Source organism: Pogoniulus pusillus, chromosome 31 (genome assembly GCF_015220805.1).
Source record: "Pogoniulus pusillus isolate bPogPus1 chromosome 31, bPogPus1.pri, whole genome shotgun sequence".
NCBI classification, from domain to species: Eukaryota; Metazoa; Chordata; class Aves; order Piciformes; family Lybiidae; genus Pogoniulus; species Pogoniulus pusillus.
Genome location: NC_087294.1, coordinates 3,075,611 through 3,098,358, shown reverse-complemented (window position 1 = coordinate 3,098,358; position 22,748 = coordinate 3,075,611). Strand labels below are relative to the sequence as shown.

Here is a 22,748-nt window from a genome sequence, read left to right as displayed (position 1 = left end):
TGCAGTCGAGATTGAAGACAGTTGCTGAAGTATTTCCAGTAGGTGGCTCTAGAGAACAGCAGGGACAAACACTTGATAGTGAAGACGCTCGATCTCTCAGTTTGGTGCTGAGCTCCATGTAGTTTCAGACCTTAAAAAATCCAGATCCTTTTTCCACAAGAACTTCATATAATTTGAGATTAGACCCTTGTTGCGAAATATGGCTAATGGACTGTGATCTAAAATGCAAGGTGATGATGAATAAGATGCAAGGCTTTGTGTCAGCAGTGAAAGAAGTGGCCTAATACTGAGAGCATAAATGCACTCTGTTCTTTATATAGCCCTAACCAGCTGTATGCACCATTGGTGACATGCAGATTATAGTGCTTTTGCACTCAGCACAGTACAATGAGATGCAAAATACCATGAACTTCTAAGTTGCTTTGTACTTAGAATGCTGAGAAATTAGAAACACTAGGAAATTGATTATCTTATTCAAGGCCATGCAGTGAATCAGTGTTAATTGTTGAGTTCACATTCTGGGATCTGTTGATTCCTGTTCTTATATCTATTTAAACACAGCTCTTCTACTGAAGACAAAATGGTTCCTGGTTTCTGATTTGTGTTTCCATAATTGATTTAACATAATGAAAAAATCATTTAAGGGAGGCTTTCTGTTCCACTGTTATGAAAAAGGATGATAATTAAAATCTGTGTCTCTTTATTTTTGGCCCTTTGTTGCTGCTAAAAGTTACCCATTGTGGTCTGGTATATTCAATACCAGTAAATAAGAGAGCAGTGCACTGAAGATATAATAAATAAGTTGCTGCTGATATTTTATGTATCTATGAATTTGTGTTCCGGAAAGGAAAGTGTCTTGTACTCAAAAGTTTGATGTCTTTGCTGTGTATTTCTAAGCTAAGAGCCTCAGGGTATATTCCCTAAACTCAGGAGAATAGTAAAATGCCACCATGGAATGAAGCCATGTGCTTTATAATCAACCTTTCTTGCTAATAGTAATTTCCTGCTTTTCTGTTTCTTTGTACCACAGTTACCTTGGCATGAGTTACTGTTACTACAGAACACTTTATTTTGATATGGTTTGGTTAAATTGAACTGCTGATAAGAAGCAGTAGATATGTTATATACTGAAGTCTGATCCTGCTAAGGAGGGTAAGGTCAGATATCCACAGCGGCACTTTTAAATGTTGAGCAGATGATTTTATCTTGCTGTAGTTCATAATCTTGTGGATAAGAGTTTTACCTTGCAACAAATTTCTCAGCGCTTCACCTCAAATTTGCCAGCCAAGCTGGCTACTTCCTGGCCCACTTCCAGTAAAATGAGTCATATTTAATTTTAGATAGAAGATCTTTGTCAGTCTCTAATTTTGGGTAAAACTGGGCAGTGAGTAGTTTGCCTGAACTGCTCTGCCAACATAATCTGCTGGCTGGGAGGTGGGGTGCTAAACTGTCAGAGACATATACAAGACAGGCGTGTTAGAAGAGCAGAATACTTAGAAATTTTATATGTAACACTGCTGTCTATTTAGAACACTTTTATTAACAAAAGGTGCTAATAAAATGGAAAATAATTCAGATTATTTTAGCAGCAAACAGAAGAAAAAATTACCAGTATGTTTTCATAACTGATATGGGTTAAATATAAATACTTATGCTCAAAAAAAAACCCCAAACCCAAGTTGTTTTGCAGATAGCAGCTCGTGCACTGAAATGTGTTTAAGATTCCTGTATGTGGTCAGCTTTTCCAGTTTAATTCTTCACATGCATTAATTTCTGTGACAGATTTTGTAGATTCATTGGAAATGGGGGGCTGATATGCATTTAGGAAAATAAGAATTGTATGGTATAGCTTACTGAAGAAGATAATCAAGAGTTGTTCCTAAGGTAGTCACTGAGAGTGGCTGATAATGAGCAGCATCAGAAGAGATGTCAAGTACCACCTTGACTGTATTTCAGGTTAGGTTTCAGAATCTGTGTTTTGTTTTATGCCTTTCTAAAATTGTAAGAGCAGATGCAAAAATGTTAGCTGAACTCCAGCATGGTTTACTTAGTACAGTTCCAGATACTATCCATATTTCAAAAGTAGGAACAAAGAAACTTTTGAGAACTGAGGGGAAAAACCCTACAAAACCAGGTCAGGTTACAGAAGTATTTTAGCGGGGCCTGTTGCAATAGGATAAGGGACAGTGGTTTTAAACTAAAAGGAGGCAGACTTAAAGCAGATACAAGGAAGAAAATGTTTGCAATCAGGGTGGTGAAACATTGGAACAAGTTGCCCAGAGAGATGGTAGATGTGCCATTCCTGGAAGCATTGAAGGTCAAATTAGATGAGGTTCTGCACAGCCCAATCTAGTTAAAGATGTTCCTGCTTACTGCAGAGGGGGTTTGGATTAGATGACCTTTAAAGGCCCCATCCAGCCCAGAGCTGTTCTGTCATTCTATTGTGCAAGTGTATTTTCAGCATTTTTGTATTCCTTGAGCAGTGCCATGCTCAGGTATGTACCTGCTGATGTGGTTGAAGTGGTTTGAGATGTTGCTGCTCAGAGGTGGATATTGTTGGTTAACATCCTTCTGTAGGTAAGAAGCAGGAGCTAACTGCATGAGAATGGTAGATTGTTTTTGTGGGAAGTAAAGACTGGTTTATTTGAATTGGCACTGGAAAGACTGAAAATGTTGCCATTAGACCTGTTTCATTTCCACTGCAGAGGTGAAGGAAGTGCCTCTCTGATTGCATTGTTAGACTTTGCAGCCTGTTTTTTTTTTCCAAGAACAATAAAAATAGTGGATAGTTGGTTTTATTTTCATAGGTTTCCTCTGAAGCCATAATGAAAGTAGTTTTAAATGCTGATGTAGGCAAAAAGAATCTTTCTGAAAAGGCATTTAAAAGAATTGTATTTGCTTTGTGTTGATTCTTGAACTGCCTTTCATGAGAGCTGTTTTTAAAAAAGCAACAAACAACCAGAGACTGAAAAAATACAACTTAGAAAACTTCACCTCTGCATTTCATTTTATTTTTCTGGGCTAGTTCTGGTAAGCATGGCAGCATTTCATGAGAAGGCTTTTCATCTGCAGCTGTGTGCTGTAAAGACATCACCAGATACACAAATTTGTTTTCATCCTTATTTTTTATTAAGGTGGTGGTAAATAAGAAGAAGAATCTTCAGAATTCTATTTCTGAATAGTTAATGAAATATCTCTTTCCACTTGAGACTTCTCATATTTCTTGCAAGATCATGAAAGTGTGGAAAACCTCTGTACATTAGTTTTTAGGAAAATCAGAGAATTACAAATGGAGCTTTTAAATATTAGAGGTCCTTTCCAACTCAAACTGTTCTATGAAATCCTCTTACAGTTAGGTACTTGAAAATTGTGAAGTAGATCCAGCTTCCTTCCTTGCATGTGTTGTAAGTGTGGAGCACTTCATAGTGGAGAAAATTCTGGTTTCTATCTGATTATGAGTTTATGGAACTTTTTTTGATCTTGGATGAGAAAAAGTAGTCATTCGACACAGAAACAGTGGAAAGAAAGGATGTGAGAATACTGGCAGCTGGGTTTATGTTTGCTATGAATCCTGTAGTCAGAACAGTTTTAGTTCTCTCTTGTGCCTATAAAAAAATACTTCTGTCATTCATTAATGTCTGCAGAAGTTCAAGGAGCCCTTTGTCATGTACATTTGATTGCAGGACACAGATTGTAAATTAAGATGATGCCTTACTGAAATGCTGCTACCTTGGAGGAAAAAAATCTGGGTGAACTTTGTTATGAGTTCTTAACTGTCTTGTTGGTAATTTTTTTGGGGGGGGTGTTTATTGACTTTGGCTTTGATTATATGGAAAATCAAGCTTTAACATATTTGCTCAATTCAGTTTCACTGGTGTCCATGTTTTGATTCTTCATTAGAGACTTACAGATAATCCAGGAGGCAAACAACGTAGCAGACTCTCCATAATGGCTCAGCATCTCTGCACTGTTGAAAAATGTTTTGTAATCCCAGGCCAAGCATTTGTTCCAAAGCCAGAGGTAAGTTTCAGTGTGTTTTTTGGTTCCTTGTTCATTTAGCAGTCAAGCAAGATACCTAATTTTGAATACAGAACACAGTTGGGCACTCTAGTTCAACACCTCCATACTGCAGAAGTGGAGTGATGTGATGATCCTCCTGTAAATGCTTGCATCAAGAAGGTGCTTATCTTTTTGGTTCATCAGAACTTTGACCTTCAAAAGCCTGCAGAATGAGCATACTTCTTTGGGTGTTTGTGGAGATGGAGGTTAAAATGCAATGACAGGATAGTCTTGCTAGGATTGCAGCATCTTTGGAAAGCCTGCTGGTTTACAGTTTGCATTTAAAAAAGGTTTAGTAATGTGCCTAGAACTTTTGATGGTTCTTTTGAAAGACCCTGATGAATAAAAGCATTTCATTTGTCATCTTTGTCAAAGATCTCTAATTTTACCATTTCTATAATTCTGTGTTTCACCCTACTTGTCCTTAGCATATTTAACTCCCTCCTATTCTCTGTAGGACTTTGTCACCTACATCCCACTGCCTGTTTAAAAAAGTAACATTTTTTTCTCCCTCTTGTCTTCTGTTGAGTAGAGAACCGTTTCTTTGCTGTTTTCTCATCAATTGCCACTTTTTTAATTGATAGCCATCATGATTACAGCAATCAAGAATTAATAAATGAAACTTCATTTTGAAAAGACTGTATCTTTTTTATTTGTAAATATATGTGCCTGACAATAAGGGATCTCTTTCCCCTGAATGCATGTGGGAATCTACTGCTTTTTTTCACAGCTAACTTGTAGCCTATGAAAAGTTCTCTTATCAGTTCACCAACACATCTACCATATCACAGTGTATCTCTTAGGCTTTTTTCCTGTTCAAGTTTATCTTTGGAAGGTCATTCCCTCTCCTTTATCACAATGAATTTTAAAGCCTTTATCTGGTCGTATTCTGATAATGATTTGAAATTTTGTTAGTATTTCTTGAGCAAGTAACTGTTCAAACATGGTAAAATATTAGATGTGACAGCAGTTTGTTGTGAAGAAAAATTGCTGTACTTATGGCATCTTACTATGTGCTTTGTGCTTTTGGGGATTGGGTTCGTTGGTGTTTTTCCTGTTTCCTAGCTGAATGAAAAATAATTTCAAGATGCCATCTCACTGTTAAATATGTGAAGTAGAGGAGGTTAATGTCGGATACTAGGAGACACTTCTTGACTGCACTGGTTCTCAGCCACTTGAATGGGTTCCCCAAGGAGCTGTCTGAATCTCCACGTCTGGAAGTGTTTAAAAGATGCAGAGATGCAGTGCTGAGTTTAGCACCAGAATTGGTAGAGTTAACTAGTGGTTGGACTCAATGATCTTAAAGGTCTTTTACAAGGGAAATGAATCTGTGACTCTAAGCTGTTTTCATAAGGCCAGAATTCCAATTTTGTGATGGTTTCTCAATGGTAGATACAAATTGAGGGTACAGTAGGGATAGTGCAGTCAAAATTCTGATGCAGACTGTCTATCTAATATTCTTATTTTCCTGTACTGAAAAGGCCAGAGTTGACAGAGAAATAACTGAGAGTTGTGACAAACATTGTAGTATAAGGAAATTCCACAATCAGTTGGTGCTCTGTTGAAAAAAAAGGCATTACTATTAAAGGCAAGCATATTTTTATTTAACTTGGGGTTTTTTGAGATAAACCAAATATTGCTTGTACTGCAAAAGCAGAATGTACAAAACTTTTGAAAGAGACCTGGCACCTGTTTTCACTGTATCTTGGTTCTTTCAGACTCCTGCTGTAAACTGATCTTCTGTTTTGTCCCTATTCTAGCTGTAGAGTTGACATGGTTTTAGCTATTAATGTTTCCAATAGAATCTTTGTGTTCTTGGAAAACTCTTTTACTGTATTCTGGATGGAGTGGCTCAGTGCTTGGATTTTAATAGCTATACAAAGAAGTACAGGTATCTCTGTATAAAGTTTTAGGAAGAAAACATTGCTGCTTATGTAACCAGTGGATACTTATTTTTTTTCATAGTATACAATTATTACCTTCTTATAGCCTGCTGTAGAAAGACCTTTTGTTCTTACTTTACAATCATTAGTTTTAATTCACATTTGTACAAAGATCACAGCTTAGTGTCATGGCAGACACCTTACTAGAAGTGAAAATGCTTGTTTGGGAGAGTGAGTTGTTTACCTCATTTATCAATGAATTGCTATTCTTACAATAAAGACTCTGGTTTATGGAGTGGTGCTGCACAGCACTGTGTCTAACCAAAGAAGATTTGGTTTCTTGGTTGTGGTTCAGTCTCTGCAGTACCAAATAACTGCTGATACATTAGGAACAGTACAAAACAAGCTCCTTGATGGGTACCTATGAAACTCAAATTGTCTGTGTAACAGTAGTAATACAAGCAAGACATAGAATCACAGAATCAGCCAGGTTGAAAGAGACCTCCAAGATCAGCCAGTCCAACCTAGCACCCAGCCCTAGCCAGTCAACTAGACCATGGCACTATGTGCCTTATCCAGTGTTTCCTTGAGCACCTCCAGGGCCAGCGACTCCACCACCTCCCTGGGCAGCCCATTCCAATGCCAGTCACTCTCTCTGGGAATAATTCCCTCCTAACATCCAGCCTATACCTCCCCTGGCACAACTTGAGACTGTGTCCCCTTGTTGTGTTGCTGGTTGTCTGGCAGAAGAGACCGACCCCCACATATTTCTGTTCTCTCACAAACTCTTTGCTTATTGGGTTCATAAAACATTCCACTTTCTCAAATGCTCTAAGAGAAGATGTTGCTTTCTTCCCAAAAAGCATATGTATAACATAAAGGCTCTGTCATACAGTTTTCATGAATTTCAGGCTAATTACATGGAAAATTGAAATTGTATATAGATAAAAAAAAAACAAAACCCACAAGCAATTGGTTTTGTTGAAAGATTCATCCAATGCTATCATATTAGTAAATTTAAAGGCCTGTATCATGCCCCTTGTCATTCCCTTACCTATGCTGCCAAATTAACATCAGTTGGATTCTTATTTAGGGAAGCATTTACTCCACCAGTGACCAATATGAAATAAAATCTGCACATTGAAATAAAAGGTTAAAGGATCTAAAACCAAAATAAGAGAGTTAAGAAATTCAAATGAAAGAAACTGTCTCTTTATCACCATTGTATATTACATTTTATATTAATAGAATACATGGGAATGAGTGTGAAACAGACCCTCTAGGTATAATTAAAAGCCAGAACTGTAAAAGGAAATAACAGTTCAAATAATATAGATACCATTTAAAATCTGCTTTGAGCAAGTATAAGCGAGAATGCTTCCAAGCTTTCCGTGGCCATAGATTAAGAGTTTGTATACTGTGTTACAGTTCGGAGGTGTTTTTGTCATCATGGTAACATTTCTGTTGTCATATTGCTCCTCAACCCTAACAGTCATTGGATAGTGATACTTTAGTAGCAATCAGTGACTGTTGTGTAGACAATGTCAAATAGGTATTTCTGTAAGGATAGGAAATGAAACCCACAGCAGGTGGCAGTTGAGGATGGGAGAGACATTTTTGGCAAGATCTGAATGATACTGCTGATTCTTCAGCCTCAGATGCAGAATATACAATGCAGTTAAGGTGTGTGCAGATGTGTCTGCTATTTAAAAAACACAGAATTGGGCTTTTTGGACAAAGAGTGGTTGCATTTTCTTATTTCCTTGAATCATAATTAAAAATGTAAACTATGCTATATAACATAGTATGTTATCAATAACCTGTTTTGCTAAGCAGAAAGCAGTTAGATCCTAAAGCATCTTTGCTGCAATAAGCCATCAGGGCATTAATTATACTGTCAATTATGCTTTAAAATAATTCCTTTTTCTTTAAGAAATATACTTGAAAAGTCAAAAAGAACACAAGCACATACTCTTGTAGCAGACTTAGGCATTGGTTCCTACTTATTCTTTTCGTGGATGCATCTAGAAATAAAACACCTTTCTTAAACATATGCAACACAACTGCTGTATGGTACATTCTTTGGAATAATCAAACTGCACTCAGCACACCAAAAAAAATAGCCTCAGTGGATACAACTGGCTGTATTTACACATAGTCCTGCAGGTTGTAACCTGCGTTGCTCTCCTGCTCTGTGGATGGAAAATGGTGCTGCTTCGAAGGGTAAATCCATGCTCCTTGCTGCTTTTTAAAGCAGGAAGTACAGAAGATCACACCTGCGATAAGCAGAAACCCTGCTGAAATGAATCCAGTGTAAACTGCTCCTCCTGGTTCGTGTTTGCTGCTTTCTGGAATGGCCTGGTCCAGGAAATTTGAAATAATTTCTCGTGTGTACCAGGATGTTGGTACTAATCCAAAGATGCCTGCAAGAATGAAGCAGACTCCTCCAGCAAAACAAGCGTGACTCTTGCTGTCAGTGTCCCCTCCCAACTTAGTGCATTTCATTCCAACTGTAGTGATGCAGATCCCAAAGGCTGACAGGATACAAGACAGTACCATGGTGGTCCGCGCAGCCTGGATGTAGATGGGGAGAGAGAGAACGGAGTACTTCAGGGTGCAGCTAAACATCCCCGTGCTGTACCACGTGCAGTCCATCCAAAGTCCTTGCATCTGGGTTATAGCCGTTATTATGTTTGAACCAACGTCTGCATTAACCTTCCAGTTTGGTAGCAGGGTGGCTGTGATGTCTCCAAAAACACCAAACAAAGCCAGAATGAAAGCAAAGAACTGCAGACTTGCTGATGCCATGATGGTTATCTGCTGTCACCTTTTGTTTGCCGGTTCCGCTCGTGTAAATGAATGCAACTGGCTGGTAGCTTCGTAGCCAAGGCTGTAGCCTTTTGTGCAATAGGGTGGGAGGGGAGGAGGGGAGGTGAAGTGCAAGGAGGAAAGAAAAAGAAAACAACAAATAAAAAAGCTTGCATGTACAGCCAGAGCTATCTGAATGAATATCTGACCATGACCCTGCAGCAGCTGAGAGCAGCTGAGCAGCTGTACACAAGGTACTTGACCATGAATGATGGTAAATGGACAGTGTTTTAGAATTGCTGCTAAGAAGGAGCTGCTGCCCGCTGCTATCCTTTCATACATGATTGCAAGCCATCAAGCAAAATCCGTTTTACTGGGGTTGCATTTGGTAATGTTATACAGACTGCAGGCTTACTAGACAAATATACATTGTAAATGGAACAGTAAAAAACATGTAAATTAGAAGTCATTGTGGGACAATGCACCAGTAGAAAATATCTCACACACTTCAAGTACCTTTCTAAGTGTGCTTCTCCTGACTACTTTTTTAACAATAAACACTTTATTAAATAATAACTTTAATTTCAGCTGTGGTTAAAAGTAACTATTTCAGTTGATTTAAATATTGTCCTGTTAAATAATAACTATCAGGAGATGTGTTTATGAAGGAGAATAAGGTTGAACTTCATTTTTACAGTATTTTTGCAGTTCAGTCACATGTGGCTTTTCTAAATCAATATTTTATTTTTAGGCAGTGACTCTGAGTCCTTGACTTAGAGCAGCAGTGTTGAGCAAGTCATAAAAGTGAATGTGAGCTGCTTTGGTCCAGAAAACAAAATCCTGTTTTTTTTTTTCCCAAGTGCAAAACAACTCAGTTATGTAAGTGCATTTTTTTAAATCAGTCACTTACCTGTATGAAATAATTGCCAAATTTGCCATGAAGTGGTAGTTCAAAAAGTATAAAACCTCCCTGCTGCTCTTGCATAGAGTCACATTTCATTTGACAGATGAGAACACTGTAGGCAGTATGATAACTGTGCAGCTGTGAAGACAGAACTGTTGCTGTTACATCAGCTGGACGGTTGGCATAGCAGGCAAGGCACAATGGTTTGAAAGCTCTGATAGAAGGATGAGAAATGCTGTCCTGCCTTTGGAGTGGGGCTGTGTAATTGGCAGGCTTTGCTTTTTGTCAGAGTGCTAAAGGGCAGTCCTCAGTCTGGATTGCCTTTTCTAAGACACTATCTACATATCAACACCAATAATGATCTTTAGCATTAGAAAATGTTTGAAAAGCTATAAGGCATAATGATGGATAAAGTTGAAGTGGAACACAAAGCATCTGTAGCATTGTACTCTTAGTTCCTTTTATGTAAGACAAGGAGGTTTGATCAGTATGTATTCCGGCAGTCTTTAGTGGCGTTATATCAAAAGTAATCCTCTGGTATTGTGCTTAGTTCAGGTAGTTGTTCAAGGATGTGCTAAGTTTGTCCAGCCTGTATATATTAAAAGTGTTTGCAGTTAAGTTGAGAATATTAACAGGTTTTTTAAACCCTGCCTAGTTCCACATCCCTTCAGTTTGTTCAGGCTGTGAAGAGTTCTCTTGGCAAATACCTATCAGTTGATGTACATGGCCCATGAGAAAGCAGCTTAACTTCCTCCTGCCGAAGAAACTGACATATTCCAAAGCATATTCTGGAACAGCTGTTTAAGATCTTGAGGTAGCCTTAGTCATTGCTTCCTTTTTAAAACTGCAGCATCAACGAGCATGCAAACATAACTGCAAACCTCAGCAAATGGTAGGCATACATTACATTTAATGGGATGAATCAAGTTAAAGGCATCATAAACTCAAGTATAAGCACTGCAAGGGTAATGAAAAATACAGTTAGGTTTCATTCCTGTTTGTTTAGCACTTACGGCTGGATGTGAGGTCCGAGATGGTTTCTCCACTGTAGATGTCCTGGAAGAGTGGATGGAACTATCCCTTTGCATATAAAACTGCATTGGCATGTATTAACAAAATTTCTTGGAATGTTGTTTTTTTCTGTTCTCTACAGCAAGTGCATTGCTGCTGTTTGTTCGCTCTCTTAGGTCCATCTACCCGAGAATAAAGGAGTACTTTGTTTAATGAGTTTTGTTTGACACTCAGTAAGAGAAAGCAGAGAGATTATGCAGAAAACCACATGAAGGCCCTTAGTCCTAAATACATAATGATATCGAAGTTCTATGATGAAAACTCTGAGCAATGATTAGGAGTAAAATCTTGAGAATCCAGAAACTGTGTAGACTTGGGGATTTAGAGGGCAGCAGCAGGGGAGGGTGGGCATTTAAGTTGAGCTGAGAGCCAAAGCCAGAAGGGTTTGTTGTTTGTCTGTTATTGGAGTTTTTTCAGCAGATAATCTTATTAAGAGTTTAAATTTCCTGAGAATGAACTATGCCATTTATTTTAATTTGTAATTGAAATAGTAGGACATTTCTGTTTGTCTTTGTTCTTCTGTAGGTCATCCTATAACTTGCTACCTTTGTAGGAGTCGTGTGTAAAAGAATGAAGGTATAAAGCTAGTAATAAGCCTTACATGACACATCAGAGAAGTGGTCTTGACACGCTGGTGTATGGAATCCAGAAGAGGAGGAGAGCTTTTCTGAGTGCAGCAGTGATATACCCATGGGTTCTGTGCCTGACTTTTCGGTTCCTGGGATCTTGTTTGCAAGCCTAGTGTGAGAACTTAGGTTATTGCTGTTAGTGCAGTGGCACAGTTATTTTCTGCTGGAATGAAACTCTCACATTGGAAACCCTTGCATCAGAACAAGATTGCTATGGGATACAATTATCTGGTGTTACGTGTAACATTTGCCTGTAGTAGACAGATAAAATGCTGGTTCTGAACACTTTGTTGGTTCAAGTGCTGGCTTAGAACTATTCTAGTATGATCTCAGTCTCTTTTAATGAAGTTGTGATGCACCCTGCTTAGACTTCAGTTCCTTGTGAGTAAATTACAGATTGAAAAATGGTGTGTGGACTTGCTTTTAATACATGTATTTCCCACCATGAGACCTTGATTGTCAGCAATTAGTAAAAATTGTCTCATTTAAGCATGTTCTGATTTAGAGTGTTGATTCCATCAGCAAGGCAGCAGCATTCTGTGAATTAAAGTGTTCTGCCTTGTGTTCTTTCTACCCTTACAGAGCATAAATCCTCAGTGTAGAGATACATTAAAACAGCTAGGGGTAAATAATTGCTTTACTTTTGATGTATCAGTTGAGTAGTTTCCATATAAATTTATTTTGTAAGAATGAAGTATTATTTAGTAAATATTTCTAACAGACTTGGTGGGATGAAAAAAAAAAGTGTTGCTAGTAAAATGTTCAGCAGATTCATTTGTGTATTTGAAATGCTGTTGTTTTATTGGCTTTTGTAATTCTATTTTAAGCATATTAAGAAGGTTAGGGGAAAATAGCATGTATGATTTTGAAGGAGTAGCCTATTAGAAGTGAAAAGCTTTCCCCTGTATCTGTTGCTATAGCAACCAGGCAGCTTTCCTGGGGTCCAAAGAAAATGCTGTCTATAATGGAACAAATGCTGAGAAGCGTTGCATTTTGTTTCAGAAGCAGAAATTATTGCCCACTGGGCTTGGACTACAAATTGAGCTGTTTTGCTCTTAAACTGCACACTACATGTAGATTGTGTTATATTTTAGTTCTTCTCCAGAATTATTTGTTAAAGATGCAGATCCAACTGATAAATAGCCCTCATAGCTCCCTACAAGCAGTTCTGCAGAACTGAGGTGACTACGAGGTCCCAAATGGTCTCAAGTGGTTTTCTTAGCCCGAATTTTGTGGGGGAAATACCTTGGGTTATTTCTTGACAAAAATGTAAATAAATACAGAGAGATGTAAGGAAGCTGTTACTATTTCTCTACGAGGAGCTACTTGGTCATGTGAAGTACATTTTTGCCCTGTTGAAAAGCTGCATTTTCTGACACTCAGTGTGAGCACAAGTTTTCTCTGAAGTCCTGTGGTCTTCCTGACAGGTAGTAGCAATCTGTGGCCAAGTAGAAGCTACCAGCACTTGAGAAATTCAGAAATTGCTTTGGGAAAGAAATGTATGGACACTTCAGATCCCTTATAGTCCCTTTTTTCATATGTTCTTGTGTCTTCATGTTTTAGTAACGTGAGGGTGGGGTTTTTTCCTGTATTCTAACTATTACCTTTCAGAAAACGTGGAAGAATAGAGGAAAAAAAGTGCTAGCAGTGCTAATACTGGAAACTTGCTTTGGGTTATTTTTCCATCACAGTTAATTGATACTTGCTTTCCTTTCTCATTCAGCTTTGCAAGTTTCTGTTTACATGAAAAACTTAAGGTCGCTTGAATTTCATAGTTTCTGTTGAAAGCAAATCTGGTACCTCTGCTGCTGAAGCAGCTGTACTGGATAAACAGACTTGACAGCTGAGCTGTTGCCACTGAAAGTACAGCCTAGCTGGATGGCACCTTTATGCCAGAAGAGTATGGCCACATCAGAGATTGCTGTGATTTCATAGATCTTTAAAAAAACACACCAATGTTGAGAGCAGTTCTTGTTTCAGCTGTTTAAAACCCCTTCACTTCTAAAACATGCTCTCTCACTCTGGGTATTCTCAATTAATACATTGACAGTGTGCTTAGAATGGAAGCTGGTCTTTGGCTTGAGTGTATCTTCTGCTTTAGTCACAACTAGCAGGTCTTCAATTTAGTGTCACACAGACCTTGTTCTATGAATGCCAGCATTGACTTTCAACCCATTCAAAAAGGTGGAAGATTGCCTGTTCTTTTAATAAAGTCTGAATATTTTTAGGTCTGGCACTTAAATTGTGCAGCCATTCAGTACTTGTAGTTCTCAACATGCTTTTCTGCAGACATTTTTCACTCTTACTGTTGTTCATGTCTAGTATGGAAGATGAGCTGCTTTGTCTCATCTTGTGGAGATCTTCATTTTTAGTCCAGTGTCTATGATTTAATGCAGAAATACATATGTATACATATATATACATGTCTATACTGAAGGGAGGCTATTATTTCATTCTCTTTTCCAGCACAAAGTGAACTAAACTGATTTTAGAACTGTCAAGGAAGCTTGAAAAAAAAAAATCTTTGTGGGATCATTCAGATATGGTTTTGGATGAAGCATAACACAGTGTAAATACAGAGTCATTTAAACTGAATGCAAAGTTATTTCTACCTGCTGTTCCTTTATAGACTAGAATGTTAAATTCTTGGTATATTGGAAAGTAATTCCTTGGCTTACATTTTAGATATGCCCTGGAGCAACAGAAAACATATAGGGAATGGGTTTAATTTCTAATTATAATACCAATTTTCTCCAGCTGCCCTTCAGCCTGTGATTCAGATACTGTCTAATTTCTGTATCATGTCAGAATTGTCTTGTGGAAGGATCTGAAGAAAGAAGTGCTAATTACTTTACAGATTACAGGGAAGCTGTTCTAGATGGAGGAGGTGCCATGGGAGAAAAAGTGCTAAGTACTAATGGCATGCAAAATAATTGGAATTATGTAGATAAGTAAGACTAAAATTCTGCAGGGCCTTGAAAGTTAAGCCAGATCATTATATTCAAATGCTCTGACATTGGTCACTGCGCAGCTATGTGACCTGTTACAGTAGTGCCCTGCTGTGTTCAGCCTTGTTTCCTGGTGTCTTGCTGGTTGACTTAATGAATCAATGCACATTTGTCTGTCTTTTCCATGTAGGTGGATGTGGCTGTGGTGCATTTCACTCCACTGGTGCAACCAAAGATAGAGCAGCCATTCAAGCTGGTAGAAAAAGTGGTGCAAAGTGCTTTCCAGTTCCGAAGAAAGTACTGCGTCCGTGGAATTGCGTAAGGCTCTTGAGTGGAAAGTTCTCAGCAGTGCTTCTGAAAACTTGCCAGCTGCCAAAAGCAGTTGAGAAACACCTGTAGCTATGTGTTGATTTTATTCCTCTCATTTTAAATGTGTCATCATAATTCAGCATCTCTTTCCATTTCAGAATGCTTTCTGAAGAAAAAAAACTTGAGAGGAATTGCTTTTGGTTGTAGTTGTATAATTACTGTGCATTATTGTTGTACAGTTGAAGTTCTTAAAATCACTGGGATAAACTGGGGACCTTTCCAGCAGTTTGTCTGTCTTGGAAACAAAGCAAGCCCCCAAAGCCATCCACTAGCTACAGCATTGTTGGTTGAGTTGAAAAATGAAAGTGTCAGAATTCAGAGCCAAAGATGCCAGTAGGAGGAGGGAGAAATAATCTGTGGGAAAATGTTACTTATTTGGGAATAATGTCAAAAGGTCAAATTCTTGTTTCTGTTTTTTGCCCTTCTATGGAGTTGTCACTGATTCTTTTTAAACCCCCATGTCTTGCTGAGAGAACTTACTAGGTTTGCTAACTGTTGTGAGCAGCGTGCAGCCTGTTCACCAAGGATCCTGTTAAAACTCCAGCACAGCCACATGCGTAATTCAGGCTGGGCAAGCCCCAGCATTCAACATAGTAGGAGCTGTTGACATTGCTGCTGTTACAACTAGAGGCATGCTGCTGCAGGCTGGGCTAACTGAATTTCATTGGGCATGGTTCTGGTCCTGGTGCAGTCTAGAATTAGGGTGGATGCCACCTTGCTGAACCACAGGTCTTCTTAGGTCACTATTTTAAAGGCAAGCATAAAAGTTTGCCTCTAGTTTTGGGGGCAGGAGGTTGTTGTTTCGTTCAGGGTTTTGTTTGTTGGTTTGGGTTTTTGTTTCCCTCACTTGAGGCAGTGAATGCCATTGATGACTGCGATGCAGACATTTGATCTAAAATCAGTACCAGTTGGCCTGTGTTAAGGTTTTAGTATGCATTTGGAGGTATCTGAAGTCTAGATTTGTATTTGATTTACAGAGTGGTGGTTTGGGGTTTCTTTTTGTGAAAGCCTGGGTTTAGGTGACAGTGTAAGCAGAAGGCAATCAAGCATAGCTACATCAGTTTTGCTGAAGTTAAAAAAAGACAACTGTTGTGTAATCTCAAATTGCTAATAACTGCTCTACATTCTTTAGAGGCAGGGAAGGGGAAATCTGAACTTTTGAACAGCACGTATCCCCTAGTAGCTTATCATACTTCAGCCTAGAATGTAGCTAAGAAACAATCCTCTTATTCTTTAGCTGACCTCAACAAAAAAAATAGCAAATTTTGGTGAGTAATAAAGCTGTTAAGTTCATTGTAAGCTATGTCTGTCACACATACTGTATAAAAACAAGGTAACAGAATCCGGTTACATCTGTGTGTAAATTCTGAGATCTAAGATGTGGTAGGGAAGAGTAAGCTAGTGAGTCCATGAAGAAAAACACTGTACATTGTTGTTCATGGTTCATAGTCTATATATAATAGATGATTAAACATTTTTAGCTCCAGCTGTGTCTTTTTACTACCAAATCAAAGGAGAGAATAACTTAGGGAGGGACATTAAAATCAGGATTGATGGATTTTTAACCTTGCTGATGTAGATGGTGAACTAATGGGGAGATTTTCACTGAGGCCAGAAGTGCTTTAAACTAGGTTGTTCCCAGAATCTTCCTTCTTCTCTTGTCATTTTAAACTCTTGCTTAACATTGTATTCTGTCTGCTCACCAAGAGTCAGTTCTCACTTCCTTAACACAAAGGAAGGACACAAAGGAAGGACTGGCTTGTCCAGGCAACCTACAAAACACAGCAGCTGTAAGGGTGTTACTGCAGTAGATGCACAGCATTTTTAGGTCTTCTAACACAGGACTTCTGACAAAGGCAGATCATTTGAAACTTGAGACACACACATCTACAAATACTCAGCTTCCTGCATTTTTATGAGACACGAAAAAATAAATCACTTGAACAAATACTGTTCATTACAATTTAGGCAGCTTGTTAGAGAGATGCTAACACATCTGGCCACAGAGTAAGTGAACTGATGTGACTATCTGTGAGCAGTGGCAGAGCTAAGAGTAGTTTCTAGCACTCCTGGCACATTCTCAAAGTTCTAAATATTAAAAGGTGAATGATAATTAAATTACTCCCTTCCTTCTTGCCTTTTTTTTGTGGCATTTTTCAAACAGCCTGAAATAAATTCAGTTGTATGTTTTGGAGCTGATCTGTGTTGCACAGCTAGATTTGTTGTTGCTCTCTAAACATGAGGCTGATTCCAAGGTGGCTCTGTGACTGCACAGCATTTTGAATATTGGTGACCATGAAGATAATGTGCATGTGTTTAACAAGCAGTGTATGCCTGTGCTTGCCTGTGCTGTCATTATTTACATTTTCAGAAGAGCTCTTAGAGGTTTCCAGCTGCTTATTAGACAATGAGCAGTATTAGGAGCACCAGAGCTAAAATAATTACGTACTATATTGAGTAAACTGCCAAGAGGGTCCTGTTGCTCTTAAGGAAAACTGAATTGTTGGTCAGAATTGTTTGAATTTGTTTGTCTTCTCCCCACACCTCTTAGGACCTTGTTTCCTGAAAGTGGACGCTTGGAAAGAACTGAACAACTGATGATGACAGCGAATGTTGATCCAACTCTGCGTCCTTATCAGCTTTCCATGTCACAGTTTAGAAATCTCTGCAATACCTACAGGAAAATGTGTGATGAAGACCCAAGCCTTTTTGTGTACAATTACAGAGAAGAGCTAAGGCAAAAGAAGATGAGGAAGTCACTTGAAAGTACCAGTCATCCAGAAGAGCCTGAAGAGGAGTATCAGCTGTAACAGCTGTAATTGCAGCAGACTGTTTTATTACTTTTACCTCCTTGATTCAGTAATGGAGGCTTACATATTCCTACATTTGTGTAGGTATGAAAGAATTACTTTGGAGGAAGTGGTGAAGAGAGAGAAAGGGCTTTCCAATTTTGCTTATTCAAAGTGAAATGACAGTCCAGTTATAAGGTGCCTACAGGTTTTGTACTTCAGGGAGCTGGCTAGAACACATACCAAGAACAAGGTATGTTGAGGGACATGTAATTAAGGTGGGATACTTCTGAAATAATGGAGTTTTGTATGAATGGAAGTGCATTATTGAAACATAAAAGCTTTTTGTACTTTGACATGTAAGATGATGTTTGGGGTTTTGTGCTCTTCTTACCCTGGAACGTGGTACTGTGCAGAGCAACTGAAAAAAACAAAAGCCAGAACTCTTGCATAAACATAATAAAGTGAGTGGCTTAAAGTAGGATAAACTGCACAGATTGCCTCAAGGTCTGCTGATACTCATTTATGCAAAAGCAAAGAATTTGGGATTTAAAGCTCCAACTGGAGAAAAGCAGCATGATAAAAAGTAGAAAACATGGCTAAGTACAATACTTATTTGTCTTTTACTGTACAGGCTGGTAGAGAAAATAAAAAGTAAAATGAAAGATTAAAGGCCAAGCTTTGTTTTTTATATTTACACATATGTATAAACAGCATCTTGAAACTTACAAAAAGGAAATTTCTGCACTATTGTGCACTAAAACATTAAAATAACTTAATTCTGCTTTAAATAAAGCAAAAATGAAAACCCAAAGAAATAAAATGCCCAAGGTATTGAAAGATTCATTTTGCAACACTACTTTCCATTGTAATCCCACCTGCCCCTCACTAGCACTTTCCCCACATCACTTAAAACACTAATGAGGCCATCCTTCCCTGCCCCTCCCCAAGAACACTACATCATCTTAATAACTGCTTGAAAGGGATGAACTATTTTACAAACCTTGGCCAACTTAATCTGTTTTTAATCCACAATAAATTAAAATAACTTAAGGATCCTTTACAGCTGGTTTTGTGGAAAAAAATGTATTAGTGCACAAAATCAGATAGTAGTTTTCCTGCAGCTTCCACGAATCTACTAGTTTTAAAGCAAAATAGGTTTGTTGAATGTTATGTGGACTTCAAATGAGTATTTTAAATAGAGTGCTTAGGAAGCTACGATTTCCCATGCCTCTCCACAGCTTCATAAAAACAATCCTCGTTAACTACAGATGTTAAACTCTGGACGCTAAATTCTCTCTCTAAAATAGAGTTCAGATCTAGGTTTGCAGCATCAGAGTGACTGTCAAGGGACTGGTGGCGTTCTTGCATCGCCGTTAAAGTTCCTCTGTTACGCTTTGTGCTGTTTACTTTTCTCTTCACTGGGCAGAAATGGCCACGCACCAGCTTGGGATGCTCTCCTGTTTCAAAGGCATCTCCTTTCTCATTTTCAGCAGCCTGATCCCGCTCAGAATCTGTACTCGGCTCCTCTGAAATCTTCAGCCGCTGGAACTGTATTTCAATGTCTTTCGTAGGGCTGCCCTTCTTTGGGCTCCGATAGTCATCATCGTCGTCGTCACTGAGAATGTCAGATTCTTTGACAAGAGCGTTCGAGAAGTCAGATGCAGAGCTTTGCACATGTTTATCAGGAGACAAGCTTTTGGGCTCCTGTATGCTCTCAGCAGTGTTGCAGCTGCTGCTCTGAGTACTGCTGCTCAGGCTGCACTCATCCGAGTCTGGGAAGGTGCCTTTCCCTGGGTCACCGTTCCACTCACTACTGGATGAATTCTTCAGTACCTTCAAGGACCTTGTGGATGCTGTGTAGAGGAAAAGAGCAGTTTTATTTTTTCAGCAAAACATCAGCTGGTTATACTGTCTGCACCAACAGCCCACTTAGTCTATGTAAGGAGAAGCTTACTTACAGTGAGGCTGATGGAGAACTGGAGCAGGCTGCTCAGAGAGGTTGTGGAGTCCCTTCGAGACTTTGAAAACCCACCTGGATGCATTCCTGTGTGAACTACCCTAGCTGATCCTGCCTTGGCAGGGCGGTTGGACTCAATGACCTCTGGAGGTCCCTTCCAACTTTTGAGGTTCTGTGATACATAGTCTCATTTGATAACCACCCCAGGTCAGAGGCATCAGTATTCTGATATTGACAGTGCAATCCAGTGTCAGAGGTTTCATTCCACCCACCCCAGAGAATTAGAATCATAGAATCAACCATGTTGGAAGAGACCTCCAAGATCATCCAGTCCAACCTGTCCCCCCAGCCTTGTCCAGTCAATTAGCCCATGGCACTAAATGCCTCATCCAGGCTTTTCTTGAACACCTCTAGGGACAGCGACTCCACCACTTCCCTGGGCAGCCCATTCCAATGCCAATCACTCTCTCTGCCAACAACTTCCTCCTAACATCCAGCCTGTGCCTCCTCTGGCACAACTTGAGACTGTGTCCCCTTGTTCCGTTGCTGGTTGACTCGGAGACTGACCCCCACCTGGCTACAGCCTCCTTTCAGGTAGTTGTAGACAGCAATGAGGACACCCCTGAGCCTCCTTTTCTCCAAGATAAACACCCCCAGCTCCCTCAGCCTCTCCTCATAGGGTTTGTGTTCCAGGCCCCTCACCAGCTTCATCGTCCTTCTCTGGACACCTTCCAGCACCTCAACATCTCTCTAGAATTGAGGAGCCCAGAACTGGACACAGGACTCAAGGTGTGACCTGACCAGTGCTGAGTACAGAGCTATATGATTGCTTTCAGATCCTTCCAAAATAATAGTTTACACAGGAAAGCAAGGCTGATTTCTCAGGTTCTTGTACTTCAAATACTAGAAGGCCAAACTGTATGCAGGAGTTGAGCTGTCCCTCTGATGTTAAAGGGCTCTTAGAGGCAACTGATCAGATGGAGAATTTGAAACAGTAGTAGCTACTGATTGAAGTAAAACATCTGAATCCTGTACTTCATTAGCATATCTGCTGGGTTACAGATTTAATGCAGTGAAAGAAGCAAAACCCCTTCCTTCTGACAGTTGTTTTTGCTTTAGATGGTAGCAAGTTTCCCAGAGGAAAGAACACTAATACTGCATGCCAGGGGGAGTCTCTTTCCGCCCTGCAAAATTAACTTAAGCCTTATCAAGTCTTCCCCTAAGAGAGCTAACGACACAGCACAGTGGGAGGAGGATGGCAAGCTTGCTCTTCTCATGCACTGAGTTACGAAGAAACTCTTACCACATCCCTAGCCTGAAAAAGAAGCGGGATTCATAGGTCTGGCATGTGACACTGCAGTTAACAGTAACGATGACAAATCTGCAGTGCTGGAGTCCAGGCTGCATTTTTCACTTTAGAACGTGCTTCTTACCCAGTTTGGCTGTTGCAGGCACACGGTTTTTGAGCGGGACAAGGCGATCTTTGGCTGCTTTCTCCAGGGGTAGCTCACATTTTAAGTGACGTCTGAAATTCTCCCGCAAAATGGAGCGGATCACTTTCACCATGTTCGTCTTGTTCTCACTGTCACTGCAGGGTTAAGAAAACACATGGCCTGGTTTTGCTCTCTGAAGTAAGGCACTGCTGGGAGAAAACCTGCCCACCTCCTTTCTGCTGATCTACTTTAGTGTGGTGCTTGGTTTTTTTCAGTAGCTTGCGTGCTTTAGTCGCGGTTTGGCAGTTAACATCTGTACCTGTTGTTAGGCATTTCACTCACTGGGTATTTTGAGATCTTGGCTCCTTCCCTTTAGCAAAACAGCTTAAAAGGTGACTTCTGTACCAACAAATCACCCCTTGAGAGGTCTCTATCAGAAGGTAATTTCTGCTAACCAACTCAAGTGTCTGATCACAGAATCACAGAATCTCTTAGATTGGAAAAGACCTTCAAGCTCATCGAGTTCAATCATTAGTTTCACACTGACAAGTCCTTGAGTAAACCAAAGCCCTCAGCACAACATCTGATCACTATGAATCGCTAGGGTTGGAAAGGATCACCAGGATCAGCCAGTCCAACCTTCATCCCAGCATTCTTCATCACCAGACCATAGCCTCAAGCACCACATCCACTCTTTATTGAAACACCTCCAGGGATGATGACTCCACCACCCCACCAGGCAGCCCACTGCAGTGCCTGACCACCCACTCAGGAAAGAACTTCCTCCCAACAGCCAACCTAAACCTCCCCTGACACAACTTGAGGCCATTTCCTCTTGTCCTATTGTTAGTAACTGGGGAGAAGAGACCAGCTCCAGCCTCACTACAACCTCCTTTTAGGTAGTGGTAGAGGGCAATAAGGTCCCCTCTCAGCCTCCTCTTCTCTAGACCAAGTTAGCATTCAAATAGATACCACTCTAAATTTGCCCATATCGTGCTGGAACTTACACTCATACTTCTGTGCAGATTCCTGGTGAATCTGCAACAAATGCACTCCTGTTTCAAATGGTTGTACTATATGCAGTTAAACGCTGGTGTAGCAACTGGATTCAAAGAGCAAGAGCTGCCTTCTTATTTCATGTACTTTGTCAAACACAACCTCCATGTAAAGCTTACCTGCTGCACAACTGAAAAATTGTTTCTGGCCTGCCTTCTAGTTCTGATTTTGTGTGAATCAGTTCCCAGATACAGCTGTTCTCTGTTCCTGTGCGTGGAAGGAAACATTATTTTTCTATATGCTTCACAAAAGCTTCAGCATTCCAAAGACCAGTGTAGAGCTTGTGCACTCCTGAAGGCAATGCCAACATAGCCACGGGGGAATCCATAGAAGATCTCACCCAAGATGGAACCCTGAACTCTCCTGTTGAAGCAGCATAGAGCTGCCTTTGGCAACTTCTCTCTTTGAGAGTTGCTTTCCCCCTTTCTTACTGTTTCTCATTGCCTTCCAGCCTTAAAAGGCCTTCTCCCAGGTGCACAAAGCTCTTACTTGCTCTAAACACCTAGTGACACTCTATAGAAAATACAGAACTGGATAGCATCATAAAGATTGACTCAAATGGAAAACAATAACACAAACCTCTACTACCAACAAGTTACAGTCAAGTTCCCCACATTTAGTAAAACACAAAGGTCAGTCAGTACACACACAGCAGAAAGATGCCACCTGGACATCAACTATTGTTAATGATCTTCCTGTTCATGGTATCTTTGCACTAGCTATTGCTGTTCTGTCATTCCTTCACATCATCTTGCATCTTCCTGAACTCCTGGAAGAAGCCCACAGACCTGTGTAGGGTTTACCCTCCAGGGGGAGTAACCTTGAACCTGACCCTAGGT

The 22,748-nt window shown here is 39.8% G+C and overlaps 3 protein-coding genes across 14 annotated transcripts in view; 1 reads left to right on the top strand and 2 right to left on the bottom strand.

Annotated features, from left to right (window-relative positions):
• Positions 1–18,132, top strand: part of TFB1M (transcription factor B1, mitochondrial) — a 29,212-nt gene extending 11,080 nt beyond the window's left edge. For all 6 annotated transcript variants that reach the window (XM_064169213.1, XM_064169212.1, XM_064169210.1 and 3 more), the window contains 3 exons: positions 3,901–4,020; positions 14,493–14,620; positions 17,223–18,132. In XM_064169213.1, the coding sequence (XP_064025283.1) occupies positions 3,901–4,020; positions 14,493–14,620; positions 17,223–17,481 (507 nt within the window). In that variant the 3' untranslated portion in view covers positions 17,482–18,132. The remainder of the gene's footprint in view (positions 1–3,900; positions 4,021–14,492; positions 14,621–17,222) is intronic.
• On the bottom strand, positions 5,642–10,918 carry CLDN20 (claudin 20). Of its 2 annotated transcripts, none has more exons than XM_064169218.1 (2): positions 10,668–10,918; positions 5,642–8,839 (listed from the first exon to the last, which is right to left on the bottom strand). In XM_064169218.1, the coding sequence occupies exon 2, from the start codon at positions 8,748–8,750 to the stop codon at positions 8,091–8,093; it is 660 nt and encodes a 219-aa protein (XP_064025288.1). In that variant the 5' UTR covers positions 8,751–8,839; positions 10,668–10,918; the 3' UTR covers positions 5,642–8,090. The 2 variants fall into 2 exon arrangements, with proteins under 2 accessions (XP_064025288.1, XP_064025287.1); XM_064169217.1 differs by lacking the exon at positions 10,668–10,918 and adding an exon at positions 9,661–9,820.
• The window catches only part of TIAM2 (TIAM Rac1 associated GEF 2), a 188,922-nt gene continuing 184,144 nt past the window's right edge, over positions 17,971–22,748 (bottom strand). For all 6 annotated transcript variants that reach the window (XM_064169196.1, XM_064169195.1, XM_064169198.1 and 3 more), the window contains 3 exons: positions 22,029–22,116; positions 20,854–21,008; positions 17,971–19,316 (listed from right to left, as the gene is read on the bottom strand). In XM_064169196.1, coding sequence (XP_064025266.1) covers positions 18,676–19,316; positions 20,854–21,008; positions 22,029–22,116 — 884 coding nt within the window. In that variant the 3' untranslated portion in view covers positions 17,971–18,675. The remainder of the gene's footprint in view (positions 19,317–20,853; positions 21,009–22,028; positions 22,117–22,748) is intronic.

Excerpts from the sequence above, each read along its gene's own strand:
- CLDN20 (XM_064169218.1), bottom strand. The coding sequence starts at position 8,750 with ATGGCATCAGCAAGTCTGCAGTTCTTTGCTTTCATTCTGGCTTTGTTT.